General features: G+C 41.5%; 2 protein-coding genes across 5 annotated transcripts in view; both read right to left on the bottom strand.

Moving 5' to 3' along the window:
* LOC120559226 overlaps positions 1-25,896 on the bottom strand; it is a 339,258-nt gene that overhangs the window by 156,154 nt on the left and 157,208 nt on the right. The window contains exons 12-13 of the mRNA XM_039800789.1: positions 3,200-3,556; positions 2,719-2,946 (exon numbers count right to left, since the gene is read on the bottom strand). Coding sequence (XP_039656723.1) covers positions 2,719-2,946; positions 3,200-3,556 — 585 coding nt within the window. The remainder of the gene's footprint in view (positions 1-2,718; positions 2,947-3,199; positions 3,557-25,896) is intronic.
* On the bottom strand, positions 9,842-24,654 carry LOC120559412 (B-cell receptor CD22-like). Of its 4 annotated transcripts, none has more exons than XM_039801115.1 (8): positions 24,558-24,654; positions 17,847-18,197; positions 17,507-17,725; positions 17,130-17,241; positions 11,071-11,219; positions 10,847-10,943; positions 10,675-10,732; positions 9,842-10,409 (listed from the first exon to the last, which is right to left on the bottom strand). In XM_039801115.1, the coding sequence occupies exons 1-8, from the start codon at positions 24,610-24,612 to the stop codon at positions 10,161-10,163; spliced, it is 1,290 nt and encodes a 429-aa protein (XP_039657049.1). In that variant the 5' UTR covers positions 24,613-24,654; the 3' UTR covers positions 9,842-10,160. The 4 variants fall into 4 exon arrangements, with proteins under 4 accessions (XP_039657049.1, XP_039657052.1, XP_039657051.1 ...); XM_039801118.1 differs by having other exon boundaries at positions 17,507-17,719; XM_039801117.1 differs by lacking the exon at positions 17,130-17,241 and having other exon boundaries at positions 11,071-11,331.

Raw genomic sequence — 25,896 nt, 5'->3', positions numbered from 1 at the left:
GGTGTGTCCAAACTTTTTGGCCTGTACTGTATATATTCTTCAAAGCTCTGTTCCTCTCTTAGAGACCTGAGAGTATTTTAACGTTAGCTGTTCCTGGGACTGCGCTCTTCTGGACAGAGATCTCAGATACACACACATAAAAAAGAATCTGCTTTGCTTGGTTTGCTTTTTGACGGTGGTCAGGCTGCTGTAGAACGGAAACTGTAAAGAGATGCAGAACACTGAGGTGTGAAAACTCACACATGGCTGTTATTGTTAACCAAACACGGATTGTAACGCACATAAACAAGCAGACTGGTAACATTTGGTGTAGGCACACAATGTTGATAATGATGTTGATTAGAAAAGTACTTTTATAATGTTGGCTTGTTTAGGTGTCTCCGTTGGATAAACTGTGTGCAGAGATGTCCTCTGCATGTTGACAGAGAGTGGTGCTCCGTCACACACACACATACACACACGCAGAGGTGCGGACGGAGTGAAGCTACGATGACTCGGCAGTTTCTTTGAGTCACGGCAGTTTTTAAACTCCACACGTACAGCGTTTGCTGCAAAATAAAATAACGGCGAATAAGATAAGATTAGAATACATGAACAAATGACAAATTAATTATTGAATTATTACTTTTGTTTAACACTTTTGTTTCTTTTAAACTATCCCTATTATTTGTTCCGGCAGTGAATGTATGAATCCTACTATGGCCTAAACCTGTTGGAGTCGTGACTCACTCGGCTCTCTAACTCAAGTCTTTAAATTAACTCATGAGTCGTGGGATCTCTAGTATCATTAACCCGGTTCAGTTGAGTCCTACTACAATTCATTCTAAAATGATAACAGCGCCGCACACAAACCTCTTGCAACATTAGCTACTACTAGTCCTAGCCATCTTAGCTGCCAAAAGCTTTATAACTTACAATTTCGTAGGCAACAACAACTCCACAAGTCAACTCAAGCGACTGAGTGAGCAGAAAGAACTTCCGACCCGCAGACTCAGAGCCGGAAACATGGCAAGCTCGCAGACCATGGGACACACTCGAGGACTCATGAGACTCATGAGTCCTCGAGTGAGTCAGTCAGTCGCGAGAACCAGCCGGTTACGTTGTCATGAGTGGATCTGAGCAAGTGAAGTCTCCTCGAGTCGGGGTGAAAAGCAAATCAACAACAAAAGCCATTCTTTGACTTCTGAAATAACATACAATGTTCTGCGATAAGCCTAGCTAGGCCTAGTGATGGACAATTGAAGCTATAAACCAGTGTCTTTACTTTCTGAGCTCACTAGATGGCGCTGTCTGTTCAACAAAGGGTATGAAAACCCATTGAATTGCCATTCCTTTAACCTTTTCCTTTGAACAGAGAACGCCATCTAGTGAGCTCATAAAGTAAAGACACTGGTTCGCCAAGCTTCATTTGACCATCACTAGCTAGGCCTAGTGTAGATGTGGTGTATAAATGTAGTATGTTAAAATACACTTAGGTCGAGCACACAGTCCAAAACATTGGAAATTTGCTAGGACTGAGTTTCCTTGCCGAATTAGCAATACCGACTCAAGTGACTTCGCACAACCCGGATCAGTTTAGTGACTCAGAATAACACAAATCCTTAAAAGGAATCGAGGTTTGCCAGACCTATTGTATGGCCACGCCAAGAACCGCCCTTCAATAGCATTTATTGGCCAGGCGTCCATGCTACGCAAGGTAACATAACCCCATTTGTACAGGTCCTATCCCTGACCAATCGGCTATCCTAACCTTTAACCATTCGAGGTAAAATGCATAACCCCAACCAATCGAGCTGGTTCATAGGGCGTGGCCATAGTAAGATTCGTAAATGTGCGTCCCGGCATCTGTCCAGAGTGCAGTTCACTCTTCTGTCATCTTTTGTAAATAATTCTGCCGATTACTCTTGTGGGTGAGGAGTGAAGCTTGAGTTTTATTTTGGAAAATGGCTCTTATTAATATTTTTATTGGGCCTTCCCCATGAAATAAAAAAATACAACAAACTACCTCCTAATATTTCTTTCTACTCACAGCTGTTGCATCATTAACTACACACGTGTTCTCTTTACAAGAATGAACATAAATATTCAGTCTTGTTTGTGTTCAGATGCTGTTTTAGTTTTGTTGTTATAGTTTGCAAATGTTACCGGCCAGTTTCAGATTATTTTATCAAGTCCCTGTGGTTATGGTAGCAGTCAAGTTGTGCATTCTGTTGAGTCAGTATCTGTTCTCTGTGAGATGACAATAAATGTGAATATAATCAAATGGTTTTCAGATTTATCCTTACTAACATAAATTATGTCTGAGTAAATCTTCAGAAACTCCATTTTAAAGTTTTTAAATCAAATTTACAAGCTGACAGTATGGATTCTGTTTCAGTCCAAAACTGTTCAATTAACTGCAGTTTAGAGCTTTTGGCCATGACATCATCAATCATCTAGTAATGGAGCATCTCAATAACAGAATTATTAAACATAAAATAAAGCAACAGCATATTTTACAGTTCAAATCGTCCTGAAATAATAATAGGAAAGAATTTTGAAATGTAACGTCAGAACATAAAGTATATCTGAATATTTCTACTACTGGAGTGATTTTTGTTTCTATGAATAATCCTGCTGCACCTACATTAAGAATCAGAAGACTCCAGTGAGATTACGTCTGAAATTGTCATTGTATTGTAATGTCAGTGTGTTTGTGTCCTGACACAGTAAACTCACACACTGAAGGAGAGGGGAACTTCTCATGTCCTTTCAACCCACAGGAGAAGACGTCTGTGGGATTAAACCAGGTTGTATAAGTAGATGTCTCCACCGAGGTAATGTGTTCTCTGTTCTTGAACCAGACGTAGGAGAGACCACCAGCTGGACTGCAGCTGCTGTGACACTTCAGCTCTGCCTCGGTAGAAGACTGCTGGACTGTTACTCTGATCACCTGCACCTGCAGAGCTGGACGGGGAACAATAAGTTATATTTTATCACAGGTTCTAAAAATGATATTAAAAAAGTAGATACATGTCACCACAAGTTACAATTCCTAGAAGTAGCAGCGAGCAATTAGTAACTGTATTTATTTATTAACTGTAATTTTTTGTTAAAATTAATTTAACAAACTGATTGATTGTTATCAACATGTTCAGTGTTTTTAAATGTACTGTGTTGGTGTATTTGGAAGTATTTAGCATATTAATGAAAATATTACCTGTGACAGACAAAGTGACTCCAGGTGAACCGGTATATCTTCCACCTTCTTGGTTTGTTGTGAACCTGAACTTGTACACAGCTGAGTCTCTCTCTCTCAGGTCTGAGATTCTCAGAGTGCAGTCCTTGTCATTAGAACTGTACTGCACACGACCTGAATATTCTGAGTCTGTTGTCAGATCTACAGGTTCATTATTATTCTTTTTAGTAAACCATAATGTTCTCTCAACTCTAGTATAACTGCCTTTCCTCAAGTATGGGTATGTGTAGCTGCAGTGTATTTCCACTGTTGATCCTTTAACAGCACAGATCTGAGTAGAGGTGTAAGTCACTCCCCAGCCATCCTGACCCTGTATCACTGTAACACAGAGCACACCAGGAAACACAATCAGACTCAGAACTACAACAGGAGACAGACTTACATGTAGTGAAGGCTCTTCAGTGTGTGAAACTACATTTCCCAAAACTACTTCTGCTCTCTTGCCGTCCCACTTTAAGTCAGTGTTAGACAAAGATAATCTGATAGTACCAACGTGTTTTTGGGAGTGTGGGCCAACTTTAGACTAGTTTTACTGCAGTTTTATCTTAACTAGAACTGAGCTTAAGACTTATTCTGTATCACACAGATTTTTTCTTACAGACCTTTTCAATGGAGTTCCATTGCTAGGCAACAGACTGGCCCCTTGTTAACTTCCTGTCAGCTGATGTCACTGCAACAGGTAATCAACTTGGGGCGATTCAGGATGTTTATGTTTATATCTGTGAAATGGTCTATATTTGTCCTTCTTTGTTGGGGACTTCCTACGTCTGATTTTAAAAATGGATATATAAATCAAGAATTAATGTTATTTCTGGTTTATGCTAAAGTGAACAGAGGAATGGAGAAATATGCATATCATTCAGTTTTAAAAAGAATCTGCTTTGCTCGGTTGCCTTTTTTGTCAGTGGTCAGGCTGCTGTAGAACGGAAACTGTAAAGAAATGCAGAACACTGAGGTGTGAGAAACTCACACATGGCTGTTATTGTTAACCAAACATGGATGTGTAACACACATAAACAAGCAGACTGGAAACATTTGGTGTAGGCACACAATGTTGATAATGATGTTGATTAGAAAAAGTACTTTTAATAATTTTGACTTCTTTAGGTGTCTCCGTTGGATAAACTGTGTGCAGAGATGTCCTCCATTTAAAATGGGATGAAAACACAGGAAACTAGAAGGGCAACTCTGAGAGCACAGACCTCCAAACACCAGACAAACAAATCAAGCCACAAACATCACCTTCTTGGCAGAGAAGACACTTAACATTTGAAAAACCACTCAGACCTCACAGTATCAATCTATAAATTGGGAACTCTCTGAGCGTGTCTCCACACATGCGCAGTACGAGCAAGCATTTCTGTCCTCTCTGCATGTTGACAGACAGTGGTGCTCCGTCACCAACGCGGTCTCACGGCAGAAATGGTCATTGTGATTTGTGTTCACGGGGACGTTTTTTTCGTTGTGGCCAGCACGAAATGTTCTATACCGAGATTGCGGGAGAGGACGCCTCAGACCCCGGGAGACGTCTCCGGCAGACGCACAACAATAACGGGATGGCGGAGGTTGGGTTTAGGAAAAAAACAACAGGGAAAGGACGCCTCACACGCAGAGAGACGACCGCAGGTAACACGTGACAATAACGGGACGGTTAACGGGGAAACAAAACGCCACACGCGGGACGCGATCCACGGCCTCCGGGGTGAAAGTCCTGAATTGTTTGACCCATCCACCACCCAACCAACCTCCTTACGCGGATTTTCGGCATTTCATACTACTCGCTACCGTAGTCGTGCTGTGACCACGACATATGCTTCCCATTTAAATCCATTCATTTACATTTTCGTGCTGGCCACCACGAAAAAAAATGTCCCCGTGAACACGAATCAATAGATTAAATAACGTGACCATTTCACGAACTGCCATGAGACTGGGTTGCTGTCACAAACATACACACACGCAGAGGTGTGGACGGAGCGAACCTACGATGCCTCGGCAGTTTCTTTGAGTCACGGCAGTGCCGGTAAAGTGGTACCAAGTGTTACATTTTTTGAACTCCACGCGTACAGCGTTTGCTGCAAAATAAAATAACGGCGTTAAAGTGTCTCTTTCTTTGAGTTTGTGAACATCATGACATTTGTTTTGTCAGGATTCAAAATCAATATCAGCTCATGAAAGCTGTGTTGTAGTATCAATAATAAAAGCTGCTAAATGCCTTACAATATACTGTAAATGTAGATGTGCACTACAGTACCTTGTACAGAAAGAAGGAAGACAACAAATCCACTCGCTGCTGCTGTTAAACTCATAGCTGCTCCTCTGGTCTCTGTTAAATCAGCAGGTAGATCACATACATGAGAAATACTGTGTGGCACTAACTCACAATAAACATGTCTACATTAGAGAAGGGACGATGTGGTCTCTGAAGACAGAGTGTTTGTTCTGGGGTTGGTACATTTGTATTTAACATATATCACACTGTTAAAAACCGGCCTGGCTTCCTTCCTCTTTAAATCATTAATATGCATGAAAAGATGTATGGCTGTAAATCTTCAGCTTGAAATGAAAAAACTGATACTGTTGTTTTGCAAAGAATTCACAAATTAGACAGAGACGAACACTAAATGTAACATGGCACGTGTGATCATGGTAACATTTTTTCCATTTGACCACAATTTCCAAGACCATGTTTAATAAATATATTCCAGTCATGAAGTACATGTACACCAATTTAACTTATATACAAATAACCATCACTATAAACAAACATTAAAAAAATGTAGTTTGCTGTAGTTATGTTACCCATCTTTACAGTAATTAAAGGTAATGTGTGGAGTTGACTGTATGACCACTAGTAGCACTATGAGTGTGTTCCTGTTTAGTTTGTAGCGTACAGGGGGAGGACCAACATGAAGGTAAGGCATTCCATGTTCCCACTGACTGACAGTTCCTCTGTCACTCTGTTGCAGGTTTGACTATAGACACCTGAAAGATAAAAGGATTTTAAAACAGCACTGGTACATCTTTTTACATGCAGTAACACAGAGCAAGTAGAGATAAATGACAAATGCATGTTGCTCATACAGAAAGAGGAAGTGAGGTCACACACTCACTCACACACACACACACACACACACACACACACACATACAGAACTCCCTCCTGATTGGACTGCCTGCATGTGCCACTCGGCCACTGCAGCTCATTCAGAACGCAGCAGCTCGACTTGTGTTCAACCTCCCCAAGTTCTCTCACACTACACCGCTCCTCCGCTCTCCCTTCACTACAACAATATGAGGGAGGTGTGGACAGGGATGAAAGAGATCCCCGGGTGTGGTGGTTGAACTAGACAAACACCAGGCAGCCGTGAGAAAGCAAACAAGCTGAACTATTAATTTAAAGGCCGGGACACACCAGGCCGATAATCGGCCATTGGACAGTCTGGCGAGGTCAGTGACTCGAGTCTGTTCGGTGTGTCCCGTGCCGTCGTCAGTCTGGAGGGCTGTCGGCGTTCATTTTGGCCGACCTGACATGTTCAGTCGGAGGCAGGGCAGTCGGGACTCACCCGGAAATGGCGAGCGGAATGGGCGTGACTAGAGTCTCTCAAAATCTGATGAAAATCTTTTAAACTGACCTTTGTTGATCTGAAATGAAGACGTTTGAAGATGTTTCAGTGAACTATTTTAGTACAATATGAGATTGTATTCTGAACAAGCCGCCATGACAGTCTGGCATTGAATTTCCGGAGAAAACAAACCCATGTGACGCGTCCGTCCAATCAGCTGCCGGTTTTCATTGCTCGGGCAACAATACAGAGTAGCGCCGCCTGCTGCTATGGAGACGTATTACGTTTCTCAAGTCGGTGTCGCCTCAGTGTGTTCCGAGGCAGTTTTTTGGACCTCGGGGACCCGACTGATCATTTCGACTGGCTTTTCTGTCGACGGTCGGCCGTCTGGCTGGTGCGTCCTGCCTATAACAGGTTTAGCTCACAGCCATCCCCTGCCTCCTCTACCACCTTACCAACCCTCTCCCCCACTGCCTCCCTCTCTTTCTATCACCCATACCCCCTCACCCCACTGTGGTCTGCCCACTCCCCCCACCACTACAGAACATTTCATCTCCCCCCACGGACACTTCATGAACCCCCCCTGCTTTTCTTTCACACCTGGCCAGGTGAGGAGACAGCTGGAGAGGATTCACCAGCGCAAGGCTGCCGGCCCAGACGGCATCAGCCCCAGGGTCCTGAAGACCTGCGCCAGTCAGCTGTCTGTTGTTCTCCAGTATCTCTTCAACCTGAGCCTGAGCCTGCAGAGGGTGACGCTGCTGTGGAAGACGTCCTGCTTTGTCCCGGTCCCCAAGAAGTCGACTTCATCTGGCCTCAAGGACTACCGCCCATCCCATGTGATGAAGGTGCTGGAGAGGCTGGTCTTGGCCTACCTGAGGCTGCAGGTGAGATCTTCTCTGGACCCTCTACAGTTTGCCTACCAGCCTTGTCTGGGAATGGACGACGCTGTCATCTATCTTCTGCAGCGAGCTCATTTGCACCTGGATGGCGGTGGCAGCACTGTAAGAATCACTTTTTTCGATTTCTCCAGTGCATTCAACACCATCCAGCCACTGCTACTAGGTGAGAAGCTGCAGGGGATGGGTGTCGCTGCGTCCACAGTGTCCTAAATCACTGACTAACTGACAGACAGACCACAGTTTGTCCGTCTGGACCATGTTCTGTCTGATGTGGTGGTGAGTGATACAGGGGCTCCACAGGGGACTGTGCTGTCTCCTTTTCTTTTCACCTTATACACCACAGACTTCCAGTACAACTCAGAGTCATGTCACCTACAGAAGTTTTCTGATGACACTGCAGTTGTTGGGTGTATAAGGGATGGACAGGAGGGAGAGTACAGCGCGCTTGTGGACAACTTTGTGGAGTGGTCATCACTGAGTGACAGATAAGACTCATCAACATCACAACTGCACTAATTGGCAACTTGCACAATAGGTTTGTTTACCTACAGCTTTATTAATACTATTTAAACAGTTGTACAGTTTTTATTCCCAACTTATAGATATTTTAAACAATTTGTTCTTATATTCTATCCTATTATTGTATTCTTTTAATTCATGTATATTCTGTATGTGATGTGTGTCTGATATTTTTTACTGCTGAAACACCGGAATTTCCCATTTTTTTGGGATCAATAAAAATCTATCTATCTATCTATCTATCTATCTACCTACCTACCAATTGCAGCCCGCTTATTTAAAGCTAATGTACTTGCACTTCTTACTTGTTGTCTGGAGTTTGTACCTTCAGGGTTGAAAGCACTTAATTGGAAGTCGCTTTGGATAAAAGTGTCAGCTAAATGACATGTAATGTTATGTAAAAAAGTGTGTATATGCAACACCATCAATACATTTTAATTAATGCAGAGTTTATTTAACAGCATGGCTTAAAGTCTACAGCAACACTAGCAGCCTCATGAGGCAGTAAGGCTCATTTAAAGGTTCCATGGCATGAAAATTTCACTTTATGAGTTTTTTTAACATTGATATGCATTCCCCCAGCCTGCCTATGGTCCTCCAGTGGCTAGAAATGGGGATAGGTTTAAACTGAGCCCTGGGTATCCTGCTCTGTCTTTGAGAAAATGAAAGCTCAGATGGGCCGATCTGGAATCTTCTCCTTATGAGGTCATAAGGAGCAAGGTTACCTCCCCTTTCTCTGCTTTGCCCGCCCAGAGAATTTGGCCCACCCATGAGAGAGAGACATCATGGCTTTCAAACAAGCAAAGTGGCAGTTGGTCAAGGCCACACCCCCACCCTCCACCTTGCCCCCCCTCTCTCCTCCTCAAAAGCATTTAAAGCTACAGACACAGAAATGGTACATCCTAAGGAAAGCTCATTGTGGGACTGGCTTTCAGGAAAGAGACTTCAGATACAGTATTAGGGGACCACTAAGGCCTATATAAAACCATCCAAAAAGCAGCATGTCATAGGACCTTTAACACCAAAGTTATCTGATAGAGCAACAATTCTCTTTTTAGTGAGACAAAAAACAATTTGCTCCAAATGTGGCGACACTGTTACCTCAGTAAATATGTAGACCATTTTAGGACATCTCATACTCAGCTGGTCAACTCTATGAATGAAAACATATAATATGATATATAATATAATATTAAGACTTTTACTGCAAAGTAAATAGACTATAGCATGAAATGAGCACTCAATCAAATATCTGCAGGGTAAAAAGAGGAGCGGGAAATTTGCTGAAGGACTGTGATCCTGAGGTTTGATATCAGTCTGTTTTTTGTTGAAATATCACCTCTTCATACTAGCCATTAATTAAGTAATATGAGACTTTAGCTGTTCAAGTTAAACAAATCAAGTGGACATCTAGAATGTAATTAGCTCTTTCCTTGAAGTGTTGAGCTGCAGTGGAAGGACAGAGTCAGTTTGATTCCATCAGGCAGTTGCTGTTTTAGGTTGTTCACCAGAGTAAACGTTTATTACACTGTGACGTTTTACAGATGGACAACATTGGGCAAGTGAGAAATACATCAGAGCATACCAACTGATTTAAATTTTATTTGCATTCATATCAATAAAAACTTCATTCTGAAGAATGAACACAAAAAGAGTTTGTTTAAAGCTGAAATCAAAAGCTTGCACCTGAACACTATCTCCCTCTGCAGCAGTGAGAGGGAACTGGCATCATGTTCACACTACAATACATGCAATACAATACAATTCATTCAATACAAATGAACAACTAGCAAAGTTTGACAGAGCTGAGCTCATGTTTTTCAATGTGTAAAAATATACCATATAAGATCTACTGTACATGCTGTGGAATAGTTGGACTTTACTGGCTTTCTCTGCCAGGACAGGTGTGATGTGAAAGGGTGAACAATATTTCTTGAAATTATTTTATTACATAAAATATCACTTTGCATACCAAGTCAAATCCTGAACTGAGTTCAGTTATGTTATGTACCTGCACAGGTACAAATAAAGCTGTATTCTTCTCAAATCTTCTGCTACCTGCTGCTTCATAAAAACTGAGAAAACTGAGACTCAAAGCTGTCTGACCTTCACACCAGGTCTTCCTGCTCCTCTGGGTCTTCTGTCTGTGCTGCAGTCTCTGAGATGTCCTCATACTCAGGACAAGAGTCTAACTGATGGGGAGAGACATTAAGATGAAAGTCAATTAGATTTTATAACAAAAGAAAGACTGTTTCCTTAAATTGCTCTTTGGTTAAAAAGGACTTCTGTAAGAAATGGGGTTGGGAAATGTGTGACGGTAAAGACACGTCTGTGGTTTCTATGACGAAAGATTGAACTAATCAGGTTATATGTGAATTGTCTTTATGAACTCATAAACAACAAATGATGACCCTTTGGTAGAGTAAGTTCTGTCCCAAATCTCTCTCTCTCACCTCCACAGTCTCTATGGGTTCATTTGGTTCAGTGGTGGAGCTCAGAGCTTTCTTCTTCCTGAATGTAATCCAAAAACCAACAAATAAAATGTTTAATGGGAAACTGCAAAACTATGATTATGAGTTGAAGTAATAGTAAAAAATCAGTGATGATTCATTTTTATAGTTTCACCTCATCCTCCGACAAAAAAGAAGCAGAGGAATCAGCCCCACAACCCCCACCAGAGTCAACCTGATGCTGTTTGTTATCAGTGTTATTGTTGATTTATCTAGAAATGGAGATAGACAGTCATTAGATCAACAGTACTGGACCTCATTGGGGGGGTTGATTCATAAATCAGTTTGCCAGGTGATACTGTCTGTTAATGAGCCAATTAGTGTCATGGAGAATCTTACCTGCTACAACAGTCAGATGTAAGGTGGAGTTCTGACGTCCTCTTCTGTTCTGGGCTTCACAGTAATAATTCCCACTGTGTTCAGCTCTGAAGTCAGTGATGGTGAAGATCTGTCCTGATGCTTTTGGTGGGTCTTCATTCTCCTTGTACCAGGTGTAGTTAGCTGCTGGGTTAGCATCACAGCTACAGGTCAGATTCACTGAACTGCCCTCCACTATCTCAGCAGAGGGACTCACTGACACAGAGGGAAGCTTTGGACCATCTGGAGGAGATGTGTTAACAGAGATTACTGAAGAAAGTAGTTATGATCAGTACAAATCCTTTCCTGTAAAGACTGGACAGATTTAACTTCACTAATTTTAAATAAACTGTTTCACTGACATTTCACATCAATAGAGATGGATCTAGATGTCCTCCCCAGCTCATTCTCAGCTGTACAGTAATACTGTCCAGAGTCAGAGGACTGGATGGAGCTGAAGACAAGCGGTGTATTTTCACTGAGAGGTTGAAGTTCTGGATTTCCATTCTTCTTGTACCAGGTGTAGTTAGCTGCTGGATAAGCATTACTTTGACAGGTCAGAGTCACTGAACTGCCCTCCTCGATTTCACCAGAGGGACACACTGACACAGAAAGCTTTGGAGCATCTGGAGGAGAAAACATAGGTAGGCAATAAGTGGTCATTAGTTCTAACAGATGTTGAACAAGTGACAGAATATAATAGCCCCCTGCAATTTGTGCAGCTCTGTAAGGCTTTTTAAAAAACGTTTTAAGATATTTTCATTAGGACCAAAGTGGTGGACTGAGCAGCTGATATTGCTGTTTCTACATTCTATACACTGTGTTATTTTGAAGGTTTGACACTTGGTTTGAGACACAGTGGAGTAAACAGAGATGTGATTTTATATCATTTTTTTCTCCTTTTCCTCAACCAGACTGGAGTTGCTGCATGTTTGTGTGTGTTGTGTGTGGGGAGGGGGTAACAAGCAATGAGTATTTTACATTTGAATGTACTAAAAAAAATAAAAGTGGTTTCACTCACATTTCACTTCAATAGAAATGGGTTTGGATGTGTTAGACCCCAGGCTGTTCCTAGCTCTACATTTATATTGTCCAGAGTGAGAGGACTGAATGGACGTGAGGACCAGCTGTTGTTCTTCAATGGGAGGTCTGAGCTTTACATTGATCTTGTACCAGGTATAAGTAGCAGTATGGTTAGCATCACTGCTACAGGTCAGAGTCACTGAACTGCCCTCCACTATCTCAGCAGAAGGACTCACTGAAGCTTTGGAGCATCTGTGGGACAAAATGTGTAAAGACACATTAGCCTACAGTTTTTTTTTCGATTGCTAAACGACAGTGGGCACAACTGAAGCTACATGTGCAAAACTCTACACACTTATCTCATGGCTTTAACCGCAACGTGCACAACACTCTGGATTTACAGCACTTTGTTCAAATGCTAACACACTGCTGTCAACACTGTTAACCACACATTCAAAACAGAATAGATTTCAGTCTGGTGCTTATCAAACACTGCTGATCGCTATTTTAGCTGAAAGCCTAAGCAGGTGTCTTGTTTTATACTAGTTAGTGACAGAGATGGGGACTCGAGTCTGAGACTCGGACTCGAGTCGCACTTAAGTAAGTCGCACAAACAGCTGACTTCAGACTTGACTCGGAGTCGACTCAAAAGACTTCAGACTTGACTCGGACTTGAGCTTCGAGACTCATCAACAACCTGTTTTCATGCAATTATTGCTTTTTAAATCAAAATGTATTCATGTATTTCTATTTTCTTTTATTGGCGCATATACAGGGAAACGTATGACGAGCTGCACGTCCCTAACGCATGTGCCTTATGTGCGCGCACTCACATATCAAAAAATGCATTGCCGATGGCGACACCAAGTCCTCCCGGAGTTGTGCCTTTTGTCATTAGTTTTGCTTTCAATAACTTTATAAACAGTGGCAGTAAGCGAACAGTTACATGCAAAGAGTGTGGCACCAAGATAAATGACTTCATCAGAAACGCATCCAGATAGGTCAGTCACTTGCTAATGTGAAAGAGACGTTACATTTAGCATATATCGTCACAGGTAACAAGCTAACCATCGCAAAGTGTTGTAGTAATGCTGGGAAAAGGCACATTGTATCTTTATAGTTAGTAGTTGCTGAGCCTCAGACATCCATGGCGCACAGGAGGCGGGACGCACAGATCCATCTCCCCAGGAACAAACGCTGTGTTGGGTGATGCGTAATTGATCCCGTGGATGATTTCTAGGCTATTAAGTGAACAAAGTGTACCCGGTCCACCAAACACTGGCCCGTCTTGACTGTCTTAATTTTGCACATATTTCCGTTACTGTAGTCCTATTTACTATTTCATTATTTTATCCATGCAAGGCGCAGCGGATCTGTGCACGCTGTCACCTGCCGTGGAGACGCTGGCCTCACTAACCTCTTCTCCTTATAGTCGGGTCTCCCTTGCGCTGGACTCAGTTTCACTGAGCGTACTAACACTTAGAAAATAAATGGCATTACATCAGTGAGTTCAAACTGCTTATTATATGTATTTTGGACTGACGGTGAGCTGCATGTTGTTCTGTAACTGGTGTTGCACTGCCACTATTCTCTTGATTTCCACTTCGACATTAGACATTTTTTTGAATGAAAGAGACGTTATATTTAGCATATATCACAGGAAACAAGCTAACCATCGCAAAGTGTTGTGCTAATGCTGGGAACAGGCACATTGTACCTTTATAGTTGTATCCATATGATGTGACAGACTTAGGTTAATATTTCACCAGGTCCGAGGGCTAGAGGGATGTGTTAAGTAGACCCCATAAAGTTATCCTACAACTGATTTTGATACTGTACTATATGGATGGTAGCTACAGGACATGCTTTGAATTCATAAGATTTAACAATACAGTGTGAGGGACAGATCAGATGGCCAGAGACTTGAGACTTGACTTCGATTCGAGCTCAAAGACTTGAGACTCAACTTGGACTTCCAAAAAATGACTTAAATGACTTGTGAACATCTGTGGTTAGTGAACATACAGTTTTTTTACGATCGCTATGACACTTTTTTAATACTTTTAACAACTATCCTAAACTCTTAACACAGCACAACATCCGTCTATGTAGGCTATACAATTAACACATTTCTTGTTGCTTTAACACAAAATGCATACAGTTAACACAAATTTAAAATGCTTGAACTTCTTTTACACACAAGCTCCACCAGGACCAAAACAATGGATCTTTACTGCCAAATTTACAAATGCTTTCACACTGTATGTCAGAAGAGATAACATCATGTTCTAAACCTAACTTATAGGCTAAAGTCAAAGTGAACAGCTGTTCATATTGTAAACTGAAACACAAATATATCCCCTGCATTTTATACATGCATTTATTGAGAAACAGCTGATTGAAATTATGCAAATAGATCAATCACAGCTGATTCCCTTCTAGGAAACACATTCAGGTATGGAGGTTCTTTCAATCGCATGATCATATGGTAGTACAGTAAAAGAGGACCTATTTGAACAATATACTGTAGATGAACACAGAAAATAAGACAAATGTCTTCACGAGAGAGAGGAAGAGGAGTACCAGGACAATTCTGTCTCTGTCTCCTTTTTTTTCATAAACCGTACATTCTATAAAGCTACTCTGAGATAGGTCATTCATTTTTTTTATTGAATCTCTGCAGCAAAAGAAACAAAATGGTGGCTGGGTTGGCTCAGTGGTAGAGCAGGCGCACAAATACTTGGAGGTTTATGCCTTGACGCAGAGGTCCAGGTTTCAAATCCAACTTGTGACTATTTTCTGCATGTCTTCCCCCTTTCTCACCTAGCTGTCCTGTCAAATAAAGGCGGAAAAGCCCAAAAAATAATCTTAAAAAAAAATATGCATGCATTTACTAGACCCAACAAAACAAAAACTTAGAGAGGCTTCAAGAGAAACTGCAGTGCAAAACACACAATCTATGACCATTGCAATCACTATTGTCTGTTATATATGGGCAGACCTGACACATATAAAATAATGCAGTTTCTGTAATTCCATGTGATGTTACAGTAAATGGTATTTGTATAGAGAAAGCTCAGAAAGCCTTTTTTTGTATACAAACACAAAATAAGAAGGAAACAATTATACACTGTACCGTTTGAGAGAAACAGGTAAAAGAGCAGAGATACCATTATGTCCAGGTAAGATGTCTGAGACATCCAATGTGATGAAGAAAACTTGCTGCATGATGCTGGAGAGAGGCAGGATTAGTCACACTATTCTTTGTTACTGTGATGTACCTTTAGTTGTTTTTTTTCATTACTGTAATTCCATAAATTACTAGAGACAAAATACTATATTGAAGCAAACTGCTGATTTTCATTCCTTCTTGTTTACCTTACGTAACATTGGTATATTATAAAATCGATATCTTTTCTTTAAAGAAACTATTGAGTAGTGTAAAGTCACTCAAATTGTTCAAACTGTAAAGATGAAAAGTTAGTAATTTCTGTATTGGTGTTTGATGCTAGTGTGTGTTTACTCTCAGTGTGTTCTGAGTGCCAGTGTGTGTTATCTCAGTGAGGATTGTTCTGAGTGTTTGGCTGCACTGAGCCTGTTCTGAGACGTGTGTTAAGAGTTGTGTTGCTTGGAATGAGTTTTGCAGCTGATGTGAACTGTTTAGTTCAGGTGACTGTTGGTGGTGCAGACTGGAGTTTGAGTTTTACCCAAACTTCAGGGCTTCAGTTGTGCCCACTGTCGTTTAGCAATCAAAAAAAACTGTAAATGAAAAAATATATATTGCTTTATGGAAAATCATTGGTATCATGAACAATGTAGAGCAGATGAATGAGTACATACTGACATTTGGTTGCTACTGTGTGTTATATTTAGATCACTAAAGGCAGATTACTGTTAACCATACAGAGAAGCAACACCTCACACCATCTGTTAGCTAACAGAATGATGTGGTACAGTTTGGTTCCTATTTGTGAACTCTTAATAGACAGACAGATTAACTGTTACATGACTGAATCCTTCAGATGAATCTCTAACATCTCCAGTTATACAGGTAATAAAAACGGCACTACTACTGTACAATGATACACACCAATTAAATGTTCTGATAAAAGGGTGTGGGGAGATGAGTGAAAACATTAAAATGATGACAAATCATAGAGTAGTTTTGTTTTGAGAAGTCAAACTGATGCCGACAGTGACTAAAAACGACCTTTTCCTCATCCACTGCTGTTCAGTGACCTACAGCTGTCAATGTGAAGGAGACTGAGCCGAATAAAGGCAGGAATGATCAGCAAAGTACTCCTACAAATTCAGACAGTCACTAGCTGTATGTTGCTTTTTAAAATGGAGCTGTTTTACTCACATTTCACATCAATAGAGATGGAGTTAGATGTCCTCCTACCCAACTTGTTCTCAGCTTCACAGTAATAACGTCCAGAGTCAGAGGACTGGATGGAGCTGAAGACAAGACCAGGTGTCTTTTTATTGAGAGGTTTACCATCCTTGTACCAGGTATAAGTAGCTGCTGGGTTAGCATCACTGCTACAGCTCAGAGTAACTCTACTGTTCTCTCTGATCTCCCCAGTGGGAGTCAGAGACAGTAGACCAACCTTTGGAGCATCTGGAGAAGATAATATGAAAACAAATTAACTTTAATCATAAATTGTTTCGTAATAATGTGTGTGTGTGTGTGTGTGTGTGTGTGTGTGTGTGTGTGTGTGTGTGTGTGTGTGTGTGTGTGTGTGTGTGTGTGTGTGTGTGTGTGTGTGTGTGTGTGTGTGTGTGTGTGTGTGTGTGTGGGTGTGTGTGTGTGTGTGGGTGTGTGTGCGTGTGTGTCAATCAATTTGCTATTATTAAATGAGCCGTTTCACTCACATTTCACATCAATACATTTGTATTGAGACGTCTTCATCCCCAGCTCATTCTCAGCTGTACAGTAATACTGTCCAGAGTCAGAGGACTGGATGGAGCTGAAGACAAGCTGTGTATTTTTATTGAGAGGTTTACCATCCTTGTACCAGGTGTAGTTAGCTGCTGGGTTAGCATCACTGCTACAGGTCAGAGTCACTGAACTGCCCTCCATTATCTGAGCAGAGGGACTCACTGACAAAGAGGGAAGCTTTGGAGCATCTGAAGGAGAAAATGTATGAAGAAACATTTCTTTAAAAACAATAAAAAGTCACTATACAGAAAATCATTTATACCATGAATAATACAGTGGGTCATCTGGTGAGGAGAAAATGTACACGTGGAAATCACGTTCTTGTTAATACAAAAGTTGAATGAGTGACTGAATATAAGTTCACATATTACACATAATGTCTTGAGTTTCTCATATTAAAATCTATAGTTTTCTATGTTTGCTCTTTTATTAGTGACACTGGAGTAAACTCACACACTGGAGGAGAGCGGTAATCTTCATATCCTGTAACAGCACAGGAATAGCTGTTGTTATCTTCAACAGAGAGTCTGAGAGAAGAAGATGTTGCTCCATCCATTTTCTGTCCATTATTGAACCAGACATATGAAGGATTATCAGATACATTACAGCTGCTGTGACACCTCAGCTCTCCCTGGGTCCATGATCTTGTCACCTGCACCTGGAGGTCTGGAACTGTCAAGATAGATTAGAAATGTCATTTCAAACTAAACCATTTCAGTACATGCATGCAAACAGACAGACAAAAGATTCACAAGAAAAACAGTTGGACAAAATATTCCAATGAAAATATTACCTGTAACAGACAGAGTGACTCCAGGTGAACCAGTGAAACCACCATGGTTTGTTATGAACCTGAACTTGTACTCAGCAGAGTCTCTCTCTCTCAGGTCTCTGATTCTCAGAGTGCAGTCGTCGTTATGAAATAAATACTCAACACGACCTGTGTAGTCTGAATCTGTTTTCAGATCTACAGGTTCATAATGTCTCCCTTTAGTAAACCAGAATCTTTTTTCCACCTGAGTAGTTTGAGACCTCATTGCGAATGGGTATCTGTAGGTGCACGGTAATTCCACGGTTGATCCTTGTAAGGCACAGATCTGAGTGATAGTGGAAGTTACCCCCCAGCCATACTGACCCTGGATCACTGTAACACAGAGCACATCAGGAAGCCCAATCAGACTCAGAACTACATCAGGAGACTTACATGTAGTGAAGGCTCTTCAGTGTGTGAAGCTACATCTCCCAAAACTACTTCTGCTCTCATGCCGTCCCACTTTAAGTCAGTGTTAGACAAAGATAATCTGATAGTACCAACTTGTTTTTGGGTCGGGGAGCGTGGACCAACTTTAGACTGTTTTACTGTAGTTTTATCTTAACTAGAACTGAGCTTTAGACTTATTTTGTATCACACAGATTTTTTTCTTACAGACCTTTTCAAAGGAATTCCATTGCTAGGCAACAGACTGGCCCCTTGTTAACTTCCTGTCAGCTGATGTCACTGCAACAGGTAATCAACTTGGGGCGATTCAGGATGTTTATGTTAATATCTGTGAAATGGTCTATATTTGTACTTCTTTGTTGGGGACTTCCTATGTCTGTTTTTAAAAATGGATTTATAAATCAAGTATTAATGTTATTTCTAGTTCATGCTAAAGTGAACAGAGGAATGTAGGAATATGCACATCATTCAGTTTTACATGAGAATTTATAATTCTAAGGAACAGTCGCAGCTGAACGTGATCTCTGCTCTGCAGTTAATCTCTAGGTGCACTGAGGCAGGACATCATACAGAGGGTGCAGTGAAGGAACAGCAATGTATTGAACCTTTGAACAAAATAAAAACTCTGTACAAATCACTGGCCCTGGATCCAGCAAAACAGCCCCAGCCCATCATGCTTCCTCCTCCATGTTTGACAGTTGATGTCACACACTGAGGAACCATCCTTTCTCCTACTCGACGGCATCCAAAAATCCTGCGTGATGAACCGAAGATTTCAGTTTTTGTCAGAATCTTCAGTTCATCATGCAGGATTTTTGTACAATGAAAAAAAAATTATGACGAATTGACAATTCGCTTCAAAGTTTTCGGAGGTGAGAAGCTCCTTGAAGTGAGGTGACAGCCAGCAGGCGCCTGCCCCAGCCGCTAGCTCGTCACTTAGCCAGTCATGCTCAGAGACCCCACTGTAAGCTGGAGGTCTCTCAGACCGGTCTCGTAAATAAGAGGTTTGTTTGTTTAAATATCACAACACATGTCCATCATAAGATTAACGAGAACCTGTGGTTAACTGTCTTTTCAGAGTTAAACTCCACAAGCGTGCCCTGCGGGCTTGACAACCTTGCTGTCCGGCTGTCACACACACTCACACACACACACACACACACACACACGTCCACAGTGCAGCAGGCAGAGGCGGGGGAGAGAAAGATACCCGTTTCTCTTCGGGAGACTTGTTTAAATTATGACAAATATGCTATATACATTGGATTTAGTATTTAGTTCATACTTTTTTTGGTGTATTTGTTTTCTGATTTCAACACTATAAAGACTGTTGCTGTGCTTTCATCACTCCCTTACCCCTCCTGTAGTCCCTATGGCAACTTGGCCAGTGCGAATGCAAATGGAAAAAATGGTTTTGGGGGAGAGTAGTTAGTAGAACTGCTTAGAAGTGGACTTCTCCTATAACTACGTTCCTGTGACTACTTGGTGGGAAAGCAGCTATCGTGTCACAAATTCCCCATACAATCACCTGCACTCACAATCTGTGAAGTGGATGTGCGCCAGCTCTTCCAGATGGAGAAGACCAGGAAGGCTCCTGGCCCAGACGGTGTATCACCATCCTGCAGACTAGCTGACCCCATCTTCACTCAGATCTTCACTCAGATCTTCAACAGATCACTGGAGCTATCTGAAGTTCCCTCCTGCTTCAAACGCTCCACAATCATCCCAGTCCCCAAAAAACTCCATCTCTGGACTAAATGACTACAGGCCTGTCGCCCTGACATCTGTAGTCATAAAGTCCTTTGAAAGACTGGTGTTGGCCCACCTGAAGGACATCACAGTCCCCTTGCTGGACCCCCTACAGGGCTAACAGGTCTGTGGATGATGCAGTCAACTTGGGACTGCATTACATCCTGCAACACCTCGACTCTCCAGGGGCATATGCAAGGATCCTGTTTGTGGACTTCAGCTCGGTGTTCAACACCATGATCCCGGACATCCTCAGCACCAATCTCACCCAGCTCACTGTACCAGCCTCCACCTGTCAGTGGATCACAAACTTCCTGACTGACAGGAGTCAGCAGGTGAGGCTGAGGAACATCACATCCAGCACCCGGACTATTAGCACTGGTGCCCCCCAGGGGTGTGTGCTCTCCCCACTGCTCTTCTCCCTCTACACCAATGACTGCACCTAAGGAGACCCATCTGTTAAACTTCTGAAGTTCGCTGACGACACAACAGTCATCAGCCTCATCCGGGATGGCAACCCGATCTCACTCGAAGGCATACAAATAACACGGGTTTCTACCTGTGAAATACGTGCAATGTGTACGCAAAAGTGAAATTCTACGTGCATTACATACGCGGAGTGCTCCAATTGAAGTAATGGGGACCGGTGCGTTTTATATGCACGCAGCTCGCGTCACCACGTTGTGTGTTATCGCGAGAACAGCATCACACACAAAAACATAGATATGGTTGGGTTTAGAAAAATAATGCAGGGAAAGGCTTTAGGAACACAACAAAGTCACAAAAACACACTAATAAACGGTTGGGTTTAGGGAAGAAACATTGGGGAAGGCTTAACAAAAAAACACTACAAAGTCACAAAAACGCGCCACATAAACACGCTAATAAGCGGCCTAACATCACCAAAAAAAAACACATGCTGAAAATCGGCAAACACGGGATGCTGAAAATCGCCAAACCCCGGTCTCCTGGGTGAAAGTCCTGTGTTTTACCCATCCACCACCCCAACAACCAACCTCCTTACGCAGTCCCACGTCCCTTTATACTATAAGCGCAGTGGTTTCCATTACTGTAATTGGAGCGCTCCACGTATCTACTGTACGCACAATTTCACTTTCGCGTACACATTGCACATATTTTTACAGGTGGAAACCCGTGGTATTTGTACGCTTTTCAGTGAGACTGGGCTGGGGATGGTGATGAGTCGGCCTACAGATGGGAGGTTGATCAGCTGGCTCTCTGGTGCGGTCAGAACACCCTTGAGCTTAACACGCTCAAAACTGTAGAGATGATCGTGGACTTCAGGAGGAGCCCCTCACTCTTCCCCCCATCACCATACTCAACAGTAGTGATGGTCAAATGAAGCTTCGCGAACCAGTGTCTTTACTTTATGAGCTCACTAGATGGCGCTCTCTGTTCAACAAAGGGTTTGAAAACCCATTAAATTGCCATTCATTTAACCTTTTTCTTTGAACAGAGAGCGCCATGTAGTGAGCTCAGAAAGTAAAGACACTGGTTTGCGAAGCTTCATTTGACCATCACCATACTCAACAGCCCTGTGTCTGCTGTGGAATCCTTCAGGTCTCTGGGATCCACTATATCCCAGGACCTAAAGTGGGAGCCCAATACTGACACCATCATCAAGAAGGCCCAGCAGAGGATGTACTTCCTGCGCCAGCTCAACCTAAGGAGCTGCTGATCCACTTCTACAGAGCCATCATCCAGTCTGTCCTCTGCACGTCCATCAATAGCTAAGTTTCCATCCACTTGTCAATCAAATTATCTGAAGTTCAGTGATGATGATGATCAATATTGCACAAGTTGTAACAGTGCTTATGTGCCAGCTGATAGCGACATATCAATCTATAATAAGAAAACAACGCTATCACCACATTGCTATGATGATGCAGATGCACATTTCTTAGATTTTTGCTACCTAAAATAGCCGTTATGTTTTGCTTGTGAATTAAATTTCAAAAAGTCTCTTGTCTCCTCGTTCGTCCACTTAATCTGTCTTTTCGTTTCCATCAAGGTTCATGACATAAGCCGTATATATATCACGATAAAATCCGATGAGACCGAACGCATTTCCTCTGAGTCGATATTCATGAAATTCAATCGAATTCTACTGTTTCCATAAGGCATTTTTCATTCGATTTCACTTAATTTGGATAAAAAGGTGTGGATGGAAACATAGCTACTGTCTGGTTTGGATCTGCCACCAAAAAGGACAGGAGCAGACTACAAGACTGAACAAAAGATCATCGGGGCCAACCTGGCCTCCATTCATGACTTATACACTTCCAGAGTCAGGAAACGGGCAGGAAACATCACTGCAGACCCATCTCACCCCGGACACAACCTGTTCTCCCCTCTGGTAGGCGCTACAGAGCACTGTGCGCCAAAACCAACAGACTTAGGAACAGTTTCTTTCCACAAGCCATCACTCTGATGAACAGCTGACTTCTGACTCACAGTGTCAGGTTCAATTCCTGTGCAATAACCCAGCAACACTGTCTCTAATCAGCCCCTGTTTACTGGTTCCACTTATTATTTATTCATCATTCTCTATTTCAGAGCTGTTCATACTGTTCACATTGTAATATAATACTTATATAATAACAAAATACTTATTTATTCCAGCATCTTTTGCACTATGCTCCATAATTAAAATTAAAATAATTTATCATAAAAATAATTTACTCCTGCACACTTTGCACTTTTCATTGCACTACTGCCTCAACCTGTCTATATTGTTTCTGTTTATAGTGTGTATATATTGTTTGTTTTTGTTGTTTGTTCTGTATGAGTAAGCACATTGTTAGCATTGTATAATCCAAAGCAAAATTCCATGTATGTGTCCTCATACCTGGCAAATAAAGCTGATTCTAATATAAGTCAAGTTTGAATGTTATTTCTGGTTTATGCTTAAGTAAACAGAGGAATGAAAAAATATGCAAATCATTCAGTTTTACATGATCATTTATAATGTAAAACACTGCAGTCACAGCTGAAGACATGATATCTGCAGTTAATCTCTAAGAACAGTGATGTATTAAACTTTAACATAGTATTTACTGAACAAGATAAAAAAAAGCTCAAGATTAAATTTTAGAAGGGTGTGAAAAAAAAGAATCTGCTCTGCTCGGTTGCTTTTCTGTCACTCAGGCTGCTGCAGAGTGTGAATGGAAACTGTAGAGAAATGTAGAACACTGAGGCGAGGACAAATAGTGTGACATGTAGTTAACCAACCCAGTATCACACCTAAGTGTGTAACACACCCACTGGTTAGGTGTGATACTGGGTTGAGTTAACACCTACAGACTTGTTCTACAGAGAGAAAAAAATATAAAAAATTAAACTTCATTATTAATTTGTCACATACACAAAGTACAATGTAGTTACATTTAATTCTTGCATTGAACCCACCATAAGTATTAAAAGCAGTGGACAGCTATAAATAATGCATCTGGGGAGCAACTTGGGGTTCAGTGTCTTGCTTAGGGACACTTTGACATGCGAGCGGAGCAGCGTAGGATTGAACAACCAATCTTGAAAATCCCTCTTTAAAAATAAAAAATGGCTTCCAGAACTCTGACACAAACATGCACAATTCAGATTTGTCCTAATCAAAATTAAATGAACACCTGGCAGTGAATCTATGGAATATAACTAACTGTAACACTGTCCTAATCTCATTGTTAGCTTTGTCTGAAGATCTGTGAACATCCTGCATGTTACACCTACATGATCCTCTCTGATAGGTGAAAGAAAAAGAAATCTGGCTTCTCTGCACGTGTATAAGTTTGTCAAAGCTACAACAGACACACACAGACATTTTGTCTCCTTATAGAGTTGATATGGTGAGAGTGTTAGCAAACTGTTGCTCATTAACACATCCAGCAGACACAGAACATTATTTTAGAGTCATGTTTCTGGACATCTGATGAATTTAATTCCAATATTAACTCTTCCTTTAGCAGCTATGTGCCACTGTGGTCACCAGCTAGTCACACATGTTATTTTCATGTTGTATTTCTTGTAGTATTATGATATCAGAGAGCAAACAGCCTCTAAATTTACTGTAATGCATTCAAACACTGGCTAAAGTTGAGTTTGGAGGACTGCAGAATGATAGAGGAAGTTCCTGTCAATTAATTTTATTCAAAAATTATATAGATTTTGTCTTTGTTATTGTGTGTACAGTCATTACTGTACATCCACACTTTAATGGTGCACAATACTTCAGTTTATAAAGTTTATAATGTTAAGGTTTAACTGTACAGAGATGTTGCTGGTGTAAGAAACACACACATAAACACACACACAAACACACACACACACACAGCTCTGTGTTGGTAATACTGTAAAAACTTAATTTTACAGTAAAGAAAGAGAAGTGAATGTCTAATGTTGAAGGGATCGCAACAAATTGTATAACATCAAATCTTTTTATTTAATAAAAAAAAAAACCTTCCTCTGTATTTGTGAAGTGTGTATTAAATACGTTACAACACAAATGTAGATGTACATTACCTTGTACAGAGAGAAGGAAGACAATAAATCCACTCGCTGCTGCTGTTAAACTCATAGCTGCTCCTCTGGTCTCTGTTAAATCAGCAGGTAGATCACAAACATGAGAAATACTGGGTGTCAGTAACTCAAGGGGGAAGGGGATGGTAGTGAAACTGAAGAGGTTTTGACAGTATACCACATCAAGGCTAGTAACGTGACCATGTACAGCATAGATGAAGAGATAGTCATCCACAGAGAAGAGCCTATTAAAAAAGAGCTAAAAGTAAATGGCCAACATGTAACATTTGAAGTAGATACAGGTTGTGGATATACCATTTTGTCAAAGAGGGCATTTTATAGGTTATTTAGTGACACCCGAAAACCCAAGCTATCCAAGTTTAAGATAAAACTCAGAATATATGGTGGCCATAGAGTGCCAGTGATGGGAGCAGCTAAGGTTAAAGTGGAATGCGAAGGCATTACCAAGATGTTAGCAGTAGTGGTTGTCAAAGGTTCTAGTTTAGTAGGGCGAGGGTGGATAAAAGATCTCAAAGTAGATTGGCAACCTGTAAAATAGATGGAGGAAAGTGAGTACTCTCTACAGGAGGTGCTTTCAAGGCATGAAACAGTGTTTAAGGATGAACTAGGGATGTTAAAGGGCTTCACAGCAAAATACATGTAGTCTGTGACGCAACACCCTGCTTCTATAAGCCAAGATCAGTACCTTTTGCCATGAAAAAGAAAGTAGAGCAGGAGTTGGAGAGGCTCTTACAGGAGAAAATTATAGAGCCAGTGAAGTTTTCAGAAAGGGCGGCAACCCTTGTACCAGTCCTCAAACCAGACTCCAAAGCAAGAATTTGTGGGGACTATAAACTGACAGTGAACAAAGTGTCACCCATTGAACAATACCCCATACCAAGAATGGAGGACCTGATGGCCTGTTTAACTGGGGGAGAGAAATACACCAAGTTGGACATGAGCCATGCCTATCAACAGATTGTATTGGATGAAGAGTCAAGGAAGTATGTCACTGTGAACACACATAAGGGCTTTTCACATACACAAGGCTACCTTTTGGAGTTAGTTCCAGCCCAGCCATCTTTCAGCGTACCATGGAGCGAGATAAAGATCACCTTCAGACATTGGACCAAGTGCTGCAACGATTGCAGAATGCGGGATTACGCTTGAAAAGAAGCAAGTGCCAGTTTAGGGAGAAGGAAGTGACATTCTTAGGTCATTGGGTGGACAAGACAGGGCTGCATCCACTGCCAGCGAAGGTGAAAGCTGTAAAGGAGGCACCAACACCCACCTCAGTGACTGAACTCAAAGCTTATTTGGGACTTTTGAACTATTACAAGAA

Source organism: Perca fluviatilis, chromosome 1 (assembly GCF_010015445.1).
Source record: "Perca fluviatilis chromosome 1, GENO_Pfluv_1.0, whole genome shotgun sequence".
NCBI lineage: Eukaryota > Metazoa > Chordata > Actinopteri > Perciformes > Percidae > Perca > Perca fluviatilis.
This window is presented reverse-complemented; position numbering and strand designations above follow the sequence as displayed.

What these genes read in the sequence shown, in the direction of transcription:
- LOC120559412 (XM_039801115.1), bottom strand. Translation starts at nt 24,612, where the DNA reads ATGAGTTTAACAGCAGCAGCGAGTGGATTTATTGTCTTCCTTCTCTCT. An exon ending in CCAGCAGCTAACTACACCTG is followed by an intron (nt 11,220 to 17,129) that starts GTACAAGGATGG and finishes TAACTACACCTG; the next exon opens with GTACAAGGAGAATGAAGACC. An exon ending in AACCCATAGAGACTGTGGAG is followed by an intron (nt 10,410 to 10,674) that starts GTGAGAGAGAGA and finishes CCCATCAGTTAG; the next exon opens with ACTCTTGTCCTGAGTATGAG.